Source organism: Oncorhynchus mykiss, chromosome 21 (genome assembly GCF_057628025.1).
Source record: "Oncorhynchus mykiss isolate SJ-2025 chromosome 21, ASM5762802v1, whole genome shotgun sequence".
NCBI classification, from domain to species: domain Eukaryota; kingdom Metazoa; phylum Chordata; class Actinopteri; order Salmoniformes; family Salmonidae; genus Oncorhynchus; species Oncorhynchus mykiss.
The window spans coordinates 6,766,384-6,780,948 of NC_143042.1; the positions used below are offsets into that span (position 1 = coordinate 6,766,384).

A 14,565-nucleotide genomic window follows, 5' to 3' on the forward strand; every position below is an offset into this window, starting at 1 on the left:
ATGCTGCCAGGATTATGAATTCGTTTTAGCGATCGCATTTTCAACACACATTTTGGGCTTTGCTGACAATTCTAGAAATGGGTGTTGATTTTTCAAAACTAGTATTTGGTCATGTATTGCCTTTGCCAGGGCTACTTTGAAAAAGAGCTTCCTGTCACGACAGGACTCACCTGGATAAATACAAAAGAAATGAATACAAGTCATTCATGATACATCTATGTTTAATATTGCCCAATAACTTGATAAACGCAAATTTAACCTCTTTTCCTTGCTGGTATGTTATTAATTAAATAACATTAGTGTTTTGTGATGTTTTGAAAGGGTTTGCGTGGGAAAGCAGGGGCCAAAGGAGACAAAGGAGATCATGGTAAAGATGTAAGTGTTTAGTTTCTGTTATGCAGCAAGCAGCCTAGCAATTAGAGTGTTGGGCCAGTAACTGAAAGGTCGCTAGTTTGAATTCCAAAGCCGACAAGGTGAAAAACCTGCCAATGTGATCTTGAGCAAGGCACTTAACCCTAATTGCTTCAGGGTTGCCATTGATAATTTCAGACACTGGCCGTGAAACAACTCTCTGATGGTGTCTCAGGGAGAGATGTGATGAGCAAGAGAAAAACACTTTCTGAATAGGACAAATATAAGCACCCACCAAATTATGATGATTTATTATGCTCAGTTTGTGTTAATTAAACTATAATACCACATTGCTATTTCTAAGTATTGGCTTTTAGTTCATGTGTTGTTCAATCTTTCTTCCTTTCCTTGTTGTCTGTCTCAAACCAGGGCCAAGCAGGGTTACCTGGTCCCATTGGAATTGATGGTGTTCCAGGCTTCCCAGGTCAAAAGGGATATAAGGTAAGAGTGTCCCTCGCCAAGAAGTTACAGTATACCTGAAGGGACATTATCTTGTGGTTTCCTCTGTATATTTGAATGAAGCCACAGCGAATATCATATTTGAATACTATTGGTTTATGTGGGTATTATACTGCATGTTGATCTGATTACGGTTATGATAGGATTCTGATTGGTGATTTGTCCTGTTCTTCCCAGGGAGAGGAGGGGATCGGGGTTCCCGGTGTCCAGGGGCCTCGTGGAGAGCCAGGGGAGAAGGTACAAACAGTTCATACATGCACTCATCAACATGAAGTGTGTGTATCGCTTCACCTCAATTGTGTAGTTTGTTAGTCACGTATTAGCTAATCATTGGTTTAACTTTGTCTTGCAGGGAAATATAGGCCTATCAGGACCTGAGGGACTAAAGGTTCTTCATTTATGTTAACACTTTGATTTGAAGCTCAAACAACATAGGAACTCTGCCAACCCGTTGGACTGCAGTATGGACCTAGTTATTCACACCATTGAAGTATCATCTTTGTTCTGCCTTTCTAAGGGAGAGGCTGGTGTTCAAGGGATACAAGGGATTGTCGGACCACGGGTATGCATCAACTTTATATTTGTTTATATTGGATACACATACAAAAGTGGAGACCATTATCATGTACTTTATATACAGACTTTCGTAATTAAATTATACCAGCTGGATGGTTTCTCTCCAGTGGTGTAAAGTACTTAAGATAAAAATACTTTGAAGTACTACTTAAGTAGTTTTTTTGGGTATCTGTACTTCACTTTAGTATTTATATTTTTTGACAACTTTTACTTTTACTTCACTACATTCCTAAAGAAAATGATGTACTTTTTACTCCATACATTTCCCTGACACCCAAAAGTACTCTGTACTTTTTGAATGCTTTGGAGGACAGAAAATGATCCAATTTGCACACTCAAGAGAACCTCCTTTGTCACCCCTACTGCCTCTGATCTGGCGGACTCACTAAACACAAATGCTTTGTTTTTAAATGATGTCTGAGTGTTGGAATGTGACCTTGGCTATCCGTAAATTAAAAAACAAGAAAATTGTGCCGTCTGGTTTGCTTAATATAAGGAATGTTCCATTATTTGTATTTTTACTTTTGATACTTTTGAAGTATATTTTAACAATTACATTTACTTTTAATGCTTAAGTATATTTAAAACCAAATACTTTTACTCAAGTAGTATTTTACTGGGTGACTTCACTTTTACTTGAGTCATTCTATTAAAGTATCTTGACTTTTAATCAAGTATAAGGTTTGAGTACTTTTTCCACTACTGTTTCTCTCCTCCTTTAGGGGAAGAAGGGAGTGAAAGGCATCCAAGGGGATAAGGTCAGTTAAATCCACACTGATTTGCTCTACCGCTCATTACGCCGCCTCATATTGAAATATTCTCTGAATAATTAATATGAGTGGTGTTTCATCAGCTGATTAAATGAGAAAATCTATTTATTTCAGCTCCAGGTCAATCGCTGGGCTGTATGGCTTAGAATGATCAGATCCATTAGGGTGTGTGTGTGTGTGTGTGTGTGCGCGCGCGCGCGTGCCCGTGCATCTGTTTGCGTACGCCAGTCCGAGCACAAGCCAATGAAGTGCAAGTCCCCACCTCATAACAGTTATCACATCTCCTGCTACGATAGATAGTATGTTTTTACTCTACAGGCAGGTGTGTGAGTAGCTCATCAGATTATGATCATGGTGATAATGTGGTGGTAATGTTATGGTTATGTCTCCTACAGGGCGATCGAGGAGAGGTGGGGCCTATGGGAACACAGGGAGTGACAGTGAGTATAACCAGCCATTACAGAATCAACCATTACCACACTACCAAACCTGGGCTGTGTTCATTTGGGCATGCAGAAACAGAAAACAAAAATGAGTGTTTCTTACTGGACAAGTCCGGGTAGTCCCTCTCCGTTTCAGTTTGTCTTCCATTTGGTGCCTATTGAAGACGGCCTCGAGTCTATTGACTTACAGTCTGTAGGGCTTTTATGGCTTACCCTCCCTTCACAAATCCTCTGATTACAAATTTGCTCTCTTTATCCTTCAAATCGCTTGTGTTGTAACTTTTCATTGAGAAAGTTTGCAACTAGTTAGGTGAACCCACTTCCCCTGCCCTCTCCCTCCACACATTATCTGTGTGAAGGAGTGTGTCTTCCTTAGGGAAATTAACCCAGCTGATTAGATTGAAGTGGGCAGCCATCCTCCTCCAACCTGTCCAGCCATGGGCTACATCGGCCCGCTAATAGACGACTAGTAAAGGCCCAGTGCACTACTTTTATTATTATTGTTAATATGTTTTTTTTTATTCTGATTTTTCAGGGGGTGCTGCAGAACCCTCAGCACCCCTACCTCCCACGGCTATGGGTGTGTCAGGACTAATGGTCTATCTGAGAAGGTCTTGCATCACTGAGCTTTAATTCAACCTAATTGCAATGTGCATAATGAATACAGGAGGTTTATCTCAAATCATCATCATTATCTCAAATTTATCTCAAATTATAACCTTCTGAGTTCCATTATTCAGTGCCTTCTGAGTTCCATTATTCAGTGCCTTCTGAGTTGCATTATACAGTGCCTTCTGAGTTCCATTATACAGTGCCTTCTGAGTTCCATTATACAGTGCCTTCTGAGTTCCATTATACAGTGCCTTCTGAGTTCCATTATACAGTGCCTTCGGAGTTCCATTATACAGTGCCTTCTGAGTTCCATTATACAGTGCCTTCTGAGTTCCATTATACAGTGCCTTCTGAGTTCCATTATACAGTGCCTTCTGAGTTCCATTATACAGTGCCTTCTGAGTTCCATTATACAGTGCCTTCTGAGTTCCATTATGCAGTGCCTTCTGAGTTCCATTATGCAGTGCCTTCTGAGTTCCATTATGCAGTGCCTTCGGAAAGTATTCAGACTCCTTTACTTTTTCCACATTTTGTTAGGTTACAGCCTTATCCTAAAATTGATTAAATAGTGTTTTTTCCTTCATCAATCTACACACAATACCTCATAATGACAAAGCTAATTAAATATATATATATATAACATTTACATTTACTCAGTACTTTGTTGAAGCACCTTTGGCAGCAATTACAGCATTGAGTCTTCTTGGCTATGACGCTACAAGCTTAGCACACCTGTATTTGGGGAGTTTCTCCCATTCTTCTCCACAGGTTGGATGGGGAGTGTTGCTGCACAGCTATTTTCAGGTCTCTCCAGAGATGTTTGATTGGGTTCAAGTCCGGGCTCTGGCTGGGCCAGTCAAGGACATTCAGAGACTAGTCCCAAAGCCACTCCTGCGCTGTCTTGGCTGTGTGCTTAGGGTCATTGTCCTGTTGGATGGACCTTTGCCACTGTCTGAGGTCCTGAGTCCTCTGGAGTAGGTTTTCATCAAGGATCTCTCTGTACTTCGCCCCGTTCATCTTAGCCTCAATCATGACTAGTCTCCCATTCCCTGACGCTGAAAAACATCCCCACAGCATGATGCTACCACCATCATGCTTTACCGTAGGGATGGTGTCAGGTTTCCTCCAGACGTGACACTTGGCATTCAGGCCAAAGAGTTGAATCTTGGTTTCGTCAGACCAGAGAATCTTGTTTCTCATGGTCTGAGAGTCTTTGGGTGCCTTTTGACAAAACTGAGAAGTGGCTTTGTCTAGCCACTCTAGCATAAAAGCCTGAATAGTGGAGTTCTGCAGAGATGGTTGTCCTTCTGGAAGGTTCTCCCATCTCCACAGAGGAACTCTAGAGCTCTGTCAGAGTGACCATCTGGTTCTTGGTCACCTCCCTGACCTTCTCCCCTGATTGCTCAGTTTGGCCGGGCGGCCAGCTCTAGAATGATTCTTGGTGGTTCCAAACTTAATCCACTTAAGAATGATTGAGGCCACTGTGTTCTTGGGAACCTTCAATGCTGCAAACATTTGTTGGTACCCTTCCCCAGATCTGTGCCTAGACAATCCTGTCTCGGAGCTCTACGGACAATTTCTTTGACCTCATGGCTTAGTTTTTGCTCTGACATGCTGTGTCAACTGTGGGACCTTGAATAGACAGGTGTGTGCCTTTCCAAATCATGTCCAATCAATTAAATGTACCACAGGTGGACTCCAATCAAGTTGTAGAAACATCTCAAGGATGATCAATTTCAAAGGGTGATCATTTCAAAGGGTCTGAATGCCTATGTAAATAAGGTATTTTTTATATATTATTTTATACATTTGCAAAAAATTCTAAAAACCTTTCTTCGCTTAGTCATTATGGGGTATTGTGTGTAGATTGCTGAGGATTTTTATTTTATATAATTCATTTTAGAATAAGGCTGTAATGTAACAAAATGTGGAAGAAGTCAGGGGGTCTGAATACTTTTCGAAGGCACTGTTTATGTTTGGAAAAGTATGAATAATTTCAGTCAAGCATTTGCTCCAATGGCTGATATTGACTGACATTAATATTTTTTATTTCAATTGGCCAATTAACACTGTAACCCATAACAAATACAGTGCCTTGCGAAAGTATTCGGCCCCCTTGAACTTTGCGACCTTTTGCCACATTTCAGGCTTCAAACATAAAGATATAAAATTGTATTTTTTTGTGAAGAATCAACAACAAGTGGGACACAATCATGAAGTGGAACGACATTTATTGGATATTTCAAACTTTTTTAACAAATCAAAAACTGAAAAATTGGGCGTGCAAAATTATTCAGCCCCCTTAAGTTAATACTTTGTAGCGCCACCTTTTGCTGCGATTACAGCTGTAAGTCGCTTGGGGTATGTCTCTATCAGTTCTGCACATTGAGAGACTGACATTTTTTCCCATTCCTCCTTGCAAAACAGCTCGAGCTCAGTGAGGTTGGATGGAGAGCATTTGTGAACAGCAGTTTTCAGTTCTTTCCACAGATTCTCGATTGGATTCAGGTCTGGACTTTGACTTGGCCATTCTAACACCTGGATATGTTTATTTTTGAACCATTCCATTGTAGATTTTGCTTTATGTTTTGGATCATTGTCTTGTTGGAAGACAAATCTCCGTCCCAGTCTCAGGTCTTTTGCAGACTCCATCAGGTTTTCTTCCAGAATGGTCCTGTATTTGGCTCCATCCATCTTCCCATCAATTTTAACCATCTTCCCTGTCCCTGCTGAAGAAAAGCAGGCCCAAACCATGATGCTGCCACCACCATGTTTGACAGTGGGGATGGTGTGTTCAGCTGTGTTGCTTTTACGCCAAACATAACGTTTTGCATTGTTGCCAAAAAGTTCAATTTTGGTTTCATCTGACCAGAGCACCTTCTTCCACATGTTTGGTGTGTGTCCCAGGTGGCTTGTGGCAAACTTTAAACGACACTTTTTATGGATATCTTTAAGAAATGGCTTTCTTCTTGCCACTCTTCCATAAAGGCCAGATTTGTGCAATATACGACTGATTGTTGTCCTATGGACAGAGTCTCCCACCTCAGCTGTAGATCTCTGCAGTTCATCCAGAGTGATCATGGGCCTCTTGGCTGCATCTCTGATCAGTCTTCTCCTTGTATGAGCTGAAAATTTAGAGGGACGGCCAGGTCTTGGTAGATTTGCAGTGGTCTGATACTCCTTCCATTTCAATATTATCGCTTGCACAGTGCTCCTTGGGATGTTTAAAGCTTGGGAAATCTTTTTGTATCAAAATCCGGCTTTAAACTTCTTTACAACAGTATCTCGGACCTGCCTGGTGTGTTCCTTGTTCTTCATGATGCTCTTTGCGCTTTTGACGGACCTCTGAGACTATCACAGTGCAGGTGCATTTATACGGAGACTTGATTACACACAGGGGGATTGTATTTATCATCATTAGTCATTTAGGTCAACATTGGATCATTCAGAGATCCTCACTGAACTTCTGGAGAGAGTTTGCTGCACTGAAAGTAAAGGGGCTGAATAATTTTGCACGCCCAATTTTTCAGTTTTTGATTTGTTAAAAAAGTTTGAAATATCCAATAAATGTCGTTCCACTTCATGATTGTGTCCCACTTGTTGTTGATTCTTCACAAAAAAATACAGTTTTATATCTTTATGTTTGAAGCCTGAAATGTGGCAAAATGTCGCAAAGTTCAAGGGGGCCGAATACTTTCGCAAGGCACTGTAAATATGAATGTTATCATTTTTCATTTTTCAGAAAGTGTTGTCAAAATGTACCTTGTTATGACTCATATGTTATGAGTAGGCCTATGTGTTCTTGGCTATCATGTTATATGATCTAGATTTATTTGAAGCCTTTTCCAGAAATTAGAATTACACCAAAAATGAAAGCAATTGTCTGATGATGGTGCTGGACCAATTGTCTGAGGATGGTGCTGGACCAATTGTCTGAGGATGGTGCTGGACCAATTGTCTGATGGTGCTGGACCAATTGTCTGAGGATGGTGCTGGACCAATTGTCTGAGGATGGTGCTGGACCAATTGTCTGAGGATGGTGCTGGACCAATTGTCTGAGGATGGTGCTGGACCAATTGTCTGAGGATGGTGCTGGACCAGTTGTCTGAGGATGGTGCTGGACCAGTTGTCTGAGGATGGTGCTGGACCAGTTGTCTGAGGATGGTGCTGGACCAATTGTCTGAGGATGGTGCTGGACCAATTGTCTGAGGATGGTGCTGGACCAGTTGTCTGAGGATGGTGCTGGACCAATTGTCTGAGGATGGTGCTGGACCAATTGTCTGAGGATGGTGCTGGACCAATTGTCTGAGGATGGTGCTGGACCAATTGTCTGAGGATGGTGCTGGACCAGTTGTCTGAGGATGGTGCTGGACCAGTTGTCTGAGGATGGTGCTGGACCAGTTGTCTGAGGATGGTGCTGGACCAGTTGTCTGAGGATGGTGCTGGACCAATTGACATAAAAAGAAAAGGGGACAGTTTCATGAAAAAGCTTTAAATAAAAGTTCAAATCCAGGTCATGTGACATGATTAACCAAAACACAGGGCCCTAGTTATGAGATTTGATGACCTTATTTAACAAGATATATTTATTTTCTGTGTAATAAGTTCAGGTAAGTTTGTTATGTGTATTGTTCAGGATATGAATAGATATGTTGTCCTCCGCTCTCTCAGGGCTTTGCGGGGGCTCTTGGCCAGAAGGGTGACGAGGTGAGTATTCATGGAGTGTGAGTGTTAGTGAGAGTGTGAGTGTTAGTGAGAGTGTGAGTGTTAGTGTGAGTGTTAGTGTGAGTGTTAGTGAGAGTGTTAGTGAGAGTGTTAGTGAGAGTGAGAGAGGTAAGCCTTTGGTCTCACTCCACAGGGACAGAGAGGAGTTCCTGGTGACCCAGCCAAAGGGGTAATGTTACAATACCAAATAATTCTCCCTGACTGCATTTACCTAAATACATGTTTTATACACAGTACTATCAAATAATGCATAATATTATGCTTACTCTCCGTTTCATCACAACAGATCCTTGGTCCCACAGGAAAGAAGGGTACCAGGGTAAGTGGCTTATTATTGTTTAAGTATTTTTAACTTTAGGTAAAACCTGCAAACCCTAAGGTGCCCCTAACCACACATCTGCATTACAACAAACTCTAAGCCATCGTATCCTAACAGTTAAAGTGCTGTTAATTGGTGGTGGGAGTATTCTCTCACAACAAGGACCAAATCCCCAGGCCTGCCTGTCAACAAACAACACAATTACATTTCTGCTTAGTGGCCACTGGGGACTCATGGATTACCCATGATACACCACAGAGATAGCTATTTCCTCTCTAGATGTAGTCGTCCAAGATCTATTGTTAAAAGTTAGAGTTTAAGGAGGGGCTCTTCAGATCTTTCTTTGTTAAAACAACACGTCAAAGGCCCCCTTGGTTGCTAAGCTGCTTTTCATTGTTGTTCTGTAAGTGGTTGTAGTGTTTATTGATTGGCCTGTGTGTCTGTGACTGTCTGTGTTGTGTTACTCAGGGTGACATTGGTCCCATCGGTCCGACTGGACCCCAGGGAGTAAAAGGGGTCCAAGGAGTCAAAGGAGAGAAGGTAAACCACACAGAATAGTGTCATCCATCTTGTCATTACCTCAGGTTCCAGCATAACCCATTTCCTAACCTGAAATTCACCCCTACCCAGCAGACATAACAATCACATGGATGGTAGGTTTAACAATCACATGGTCGACACAACAATTACATGGTCAACATAACAATCACATGGTCGACACAACAATTACATGGTCAACATAACAATCACATGGTCGACACAACAATTACATGGTCAACATAACAATCACATGGTCGACACAACAATTACATGGTCAACATAACAATCACATGGTCGACACAACAATTACATGGTCAACATAACAATCACATGGTCGACACAACAATTACATGGTCAACATAACAATCACATGGTCGACACAGCAATTACATGGTCAACATAACAATCACATGGTCGACACAACAATTACATGGTCAACATAACAATCACATGGTCGACACAACAATTACATGGTCAACATAACAATCACATGGTCGACACAACAATTACATGGTCAACATAACAATCACATGGTCGACACAACAGTCACATATAACATATTATTGTGTTGTGACGGCCGGATAGAGAAACAACGGTGTTGTGTGTGTGGTCTGTCTGTTGGGTTTCTACAGGGTAGTCCTGGGTTCGGCATTCCTGGACAGCAGGGACCAAAGGGAGAAAACGGTGAAAGGGTGAGTGCTTCACTACCGGTGTGTGTCATTGGTCAGATGGTTGTCTGATTAAATCACCATGGGAGCATACCTGTTCTGGACATTTCCTTTTCTTTGATAGGATCTTCTGTCCTGCACCTGATAAGTTAGATATGCATATTTATCGATTTTTTCTATTGGTCAGATGAGCCATGATGATACTCTAGGACAGGCTGACATGTTTGATGCGTTTGTTGGTCTCCTCCACCTTACAGGGAAATGTTGGCTTGTCTGGGAAACCTGGACCCAAGGTAAATAACTTCTCTCAGTCCACTTCACATGCCATCAATATCATTACATTGTAGGGACATTTTAGAGATATTCAAATAAAAAGTACACGCAGCGTGTCAGTGATTCCATCTTTACAGGGGCACGATGGCTCTAAAGGGGCAGGGGGAACTGTTGGGGTCCCCGGGAATCCTGGAGCACCAGGACTAAGAGGTAAAGATGTAAGTAAATCATGACTGGCTGTTATTGCAATGATGTGTGTGTGCGTGTGTGTGTGTGTGTGTGTGTGTGTGTGTGTGTGTGAGAGAGAGATAAATGGGATCAATACATTCACATAGTTCTTCAAACAGTCAGCATGGTTTAGATGACACTATTGGCGTGACAATTATCCTTGTTTATAGGGTGTGCCTGGAATCAAAGGAGAATCAGGACTACGGGTGAGTTCATGCATCTGTATCCACTGGACAATATTTAGGCCCGAGGATGTGTGGTATATGGCCAATATACCACAGCTAACGGCTGTTCTTATGCACAATGCAACGCATAGTGCCTGGACACTGCCCTTAGCCATGGCATATGCAGGTAGCCTAGTGGTTAGAGCGTTGGACTAGTAACCAAAAGGGTGCAAGATCGAATCTCCGAGCCGACAAGGTACAAATCTGTCGTTCTGCCCCTAAACAAGGCAGATAACCCCATGTTCCTAGGCTGTCATTGAAAATCAGAATTTGTTCTTAACTGACTTGCCTAGTTAAATAAAGGTAAAATAAATCAAATAAAAAATAATTATTGTCCATATATCACAAACCCCAGAGGTTCCTTGTTGCTATTATAAACTGGTTACCAACGTAATTAGAGCAGTAAAAATAAATGTTTTGTCATACCCGTGGTATACGGTCTAATATACCATGGCCTTCAGCCAATCAGCATTCAGGGCTTGAACCCCCCAGTTTATATTTCAGTATAGTCTCCTTGTATGTAACTTACCGTAAATGCAATGAAACCTCTGCCAATAGCTCTGAACCTCTATGGCACAGGGTAATTCACTCACCATGTTACCTCTGGTTTACTGGTTCAAGCCCCAATCCTGCTGTTCCTCCTCAATCGCTACAACAGCATTATATTTAGACACAGCACCTACAGCATATGATTGATTCAACACCCACAAACATGCGGTGAGTCACAGTTTTTCTCTCTGTTATGAATGCTTTCTCCTCAGGGAGAGCAGGGACCAGCGGGTGAGCCTGGTGAGAGAGGAACAAGGGTAATGTCTCCATGTTCTACCCAACTCTTATAAAGTTTGAAATATGCTGCACTGTTGCTTGGAGTGGATATTTCTTGGCTTATCGTCACTCTATACTGTGACTGTAGGGCCCACTGGGGTTACCGGGACGACCAGGGGACCCAGCAGAGAAAGGAGATACCGGGAACATTGGTTTGCCTGTAAGCATTTTCTGACTTTACTATCAAGCGCCATTTTGTTTGTAAAACTTTATTAGTCACTGTCAAAGATACAAACCTGATTGATTTGAATTGCTCGGCGTGGTTGGATATGTTCAGCGATATGATTTGCTCTTTGTTTCAGGGAACGGAGGGAAAGAAAGGAGAGCCTGTAGGTGTACATTCACAACAACATGACAGACATGTATCACTGCATGCAGCGGTTGACTGACTCTCCATCACACTTGGTTTAGGTCAATGTCTCACGTCACTGACTTCGCCCATTGTTCAGGAACATCAACACTCTTGTGTTTCTAATTATATTCCTAGCCTGATAAATGCACAAATGAAAAATCACAGCTTTATTAATCATCATTAATCATGTTCCCCTTGAGTGAGTGTTGCATCTCCCATCAGTATTGTGATGGTGATGCAGGACTGCTCAGCTCGCACAGTGTGTTTACTAGCCGCTAGTTGACCGCACAACCCTCTTGTTTTGTTTTGTTCCCATGGTCTCGCCTCTGAAGGGAAAACCAGGACCTCCGGGAGGCGCGCAAGTAAGTCCATCATCCGTTACCTCTTCAGAACAACTTTCCATGAACTCAGCCATCCCTGGCAGATGGAACCAGTGAGAAGATGCTTGATGCTCCTAGAAGCCCAAGGGGTTAGATTATATATCCAGGGAGTCAGATGAAAACATGTGATTGAACATGAACTTTTTTTGGTTGGTTCATTTAGTTTCATATGACTAGTCCATCTTTAATTTAACCCTTTCAAGACCCTTTATGAAGAGGACTGGACTTGTTTCATATTTCTGTTGTGTTTGTTCCTTCCAGTTCAGTTCAGACAACAATATCCTGACTAGGGTGATCAAGGTGAGATAAGTGGAATCTACGTCATCGGCATGACATGGATCACTGCATAATAGATTTATATGTACTTAATCACAGTATAATAGATGTACTTTATCACAGTATAATAGATGTACTTTATCACAGTATAATAGATGTACTTTATCACAGTATAATATATGTACTTTATCACAGTATAATAGATGTACTTCATCACAGTATAATATATATACTAAATCACAGTATAAAATATATTTACCTAATCACAGTTTAATAGATGTACTTTATCACAGTTTAATAGATGTGCTTCATCACAGTATAATACATTGACATGTATTGCTATTGTTCAAGCTCTTCTCCAGAAATAACCTTTCTATTCTATACTGTTCTATTTTATTATATTATTTTCTATTCTATTTGATTATGCTATTTTTTTTCTATTCTATTCAATTGTTCTTTTCTATTCTATTTGATTGGGGCTGGTGTGTTTTCTCATCCATCAGGGTGAACCAGGACATCCCGGAGAGCCCGGTCTCAGAGGGGAGACAGGTCTGCCTGGACAAAGGGTGAGTGTGCTACTTAGAGGTCACAGGTCATGTTTGGCAGGTCATGGTAATAATAGCACTGTATTCTTCTCTCTGTAGGGTCCTGATGGAAAACCAGGATCTCCAGGAACGGTATGACCACATGAGTAACAATGAAGAGCTCTGTCGCTAAGTTGTGTCGCTAAGACTTTTCAAACGTTCTGTGAACAGGCTGATAGAAGCTATGTATGTAATACCCACAACGTTGAATGACCTCTAAATAACTGTGACCTACAGGGTGAAGGTTGAGGGCTTATATTGGTATTACATTGTTGTAACTGATGTTTACATCTGACCCCTGATAACATGTTTGACAGGGAGGGTCTGGGTCAGGGAGAGATGGTCTGGATGGGTTACCAGGAAAACCTGGATCCAAGGTTTGGACACCTCATTCCCTCACTTCCTTTCACATCTGTTGTTGTTATTCTAATGTGAACACACACAAACATACACGTACATAGACTAGATGTATTGTTGTAGTTTGTCAGAATAACAGAACCATTATCACAGTAAGAGTTCACATTGACACAATTGGGTGTTGATCGTTCAATCCATAAAAAGTTGTAGCAGATAATCAAGGTGTTGTGCTTTGAATGGTTTCCTGTCTACAGGGTGACCCAGGAAAGACAGGCGAGCCAGGAACGGTGAGTGCAGTATTCATACCCTTTGAATAAACACATTTTGCTCTAATTCCTTTAATCAGAGGATAACTGCAGTCCTACAGAGCTACAGGGTGTGTTTAAAGCCCAGCTCTGATAAACCTGATTAAACCAATTGTGGTTTAAATTAAAGGCCGTTGTTAGCTGATGATCAGTTGATTCAGTGAGTGTTACTGCTTGGTGAGACAAAACCCTGCATTGGCTGTGGTTCTCTAGGACTACAGCAGTTTCCCTCTTGCATTACACTACATTACATTGATTGATGATGTGCATGGACTAACCAAGTACTTCAGAAGATGTTTTGGGTTACGTTGGGATTAGACAGTCAAGCTAGCTCACAATGTTTTTCTAAGTTATATTCTTCAAGAATCAAACAGTAGGTATTATTCATTTAAATGATCAAAAACCATACAGTTGGTGGTGTGACTTTCATAATTTACACGTTTAAGGCTTCTGATGAGAAAGCCTTCTGCTGTGCATAGTATGTGGACTTCTCTCAGCAGGAACTTGTCACAGGTTCACCTACTGTATAGGGGATTGGTGATTACAGCCTATTCATTGAACATTATGTACTAGCAATGTTGTACTAGGTTGATGATTGTTAGTCATCCATGAGTCATTTAACAATATCATAATGTATACAGAGGGCAAGGAACCCCACTTATAGATGGGAAACGTGTGTGTGTGTGTGTGCGTGTGTGTGTGTGTGCGTGCGTGTGTGTGCATGCGAGTGTGTGTGCATCCGTGCGTGTGTGTGTGTGTGTGTGCGTGTGCATGTGTGCGTGCCTGTGTGTGTCGGTCTGAGCAGAGGGGAGAGAAAGGAGACCAAGGCAGGGTGGGGATTGCTGGAATGCCTGGTTTACCTGGGACCCCAGTGAGTATGTTTCTGTCATCATTATAATATACACATACAGTAATTCAATTTGACATGACTTAATATACAGTTGAAGTCGGAAGTTTACATACACTTAGGTCATTAAAACTCGTTTTTCAACCACTCCACAAATTCCTTGTTAACAAACTATAGTTTTGGCAAGTCGGTTAGGACATCTACTTTATGCATGACACAAGTCATTTTTCCAACAATTGTTTCCAGACAGATTATTTCACTTATAATTCACTGTATCACAATTCCAGTAGGTCAGAAGTTTACATACACTAAGTTGACTGTACCTTTAAACAGCTTGGAAAATTCCAGAAAATGATGTCATGGCTTTAGAAGCTTCTGTCAATTGGAGGTG

General features: G+C 41.5%; 1 protein-coding gene across 15 annotated transcripts in view; it reads left to right on the plus strand.

Moving 5' to 3' along the window:
* Positions 1–14,565, plus strand: part of LOC110490786 (collagen alpha-1(VII) chain-like) — a 112,376-nt gene that overhangs the window by 54,129 nt on the left and 43,682 nt on the right. For 14 of the 15 annotated variants that reach the window (XM_090213622.1, XM_090213625.1, XM_090213623.1 and 11 more), the window contains exons 36-60: positions 322–375; positions 781–852; positions 1,048–1,107; positions 1,223–1,258; positions 1,388–1,432; positions 2,169–2,204; positions 2,612–2,656; positions 7,943–7,978; positions 8,130–8,165; positions 8,283–8,315; positions 8,784–8,855; positions 9,488–9,547; positions 9,781–9,816; positions 9,934–10,014; positions 10,195–10,230; positions 11,010–11,054; positions 11,162–11,233; positions 11,376–11,402; positions 11,758–11,787; positions 12,067–12,105; positions 12,585–12,647; positions 12,726–12,758; positions 12,983–13,042; positions 13,277–13,309; positions 14,133–14,198. In XM_090213622.1, the coding sequence (XP_090069748.1) occupies positions 322–375; positions 781–852; positions 1,048–1,107; positions 1,223–1,258; positions 1,388–1,432; positions 2,169–2,204; positions 2,612–2,656; positions 7,943–7,978; positions 8,130–8,165; positions 8,283–8,315; positions 8,784–8,855; positions 9,488–9,547; positions 9,781–9,816; positions 9,934–10,014; positions 10,195–10,230; positions 11,010–11,054; positions 11,162–11,233; positions 11,376–11,402; positions 11,758–11,787; positions 12,067–12,105; positions 12,585–12,647; positions 12,726–12,758; positions 12,983–13,042; positions 13,277–13,309; positions 14,133–14,198 (1,206 nt within the window). Of the gene's footprint in view, positions 1–321; positions 376–780; positions 853–1,047; positions 1,108–1,222; positions 1,259–1,387; positions 1,433–2,168; positions 2,205–2,611; positions 2,657–7,942; positions 7,979–8,129; positions 8,166–8,282; positions 8,316–8,783; positions 8,856–9,487; positions 9,548–9,780; positions 9,817–9,933; positions 10,015–10,194; positions 10,231–11,009; positions 11,055–11,161; positions 11,234–11,375; positions 11,403–11,757; positions 11,788–12,066; positions 12,106–12,584; positions 12,648–12,725; positions 12,759–12,982; positions 13,043–13,276; positions 13,310–14,132; positions 14,199–14,565 lie in introns of those variants that run through there. The other variant, XR_016490125.1, reaches the window with a different exon arrangement.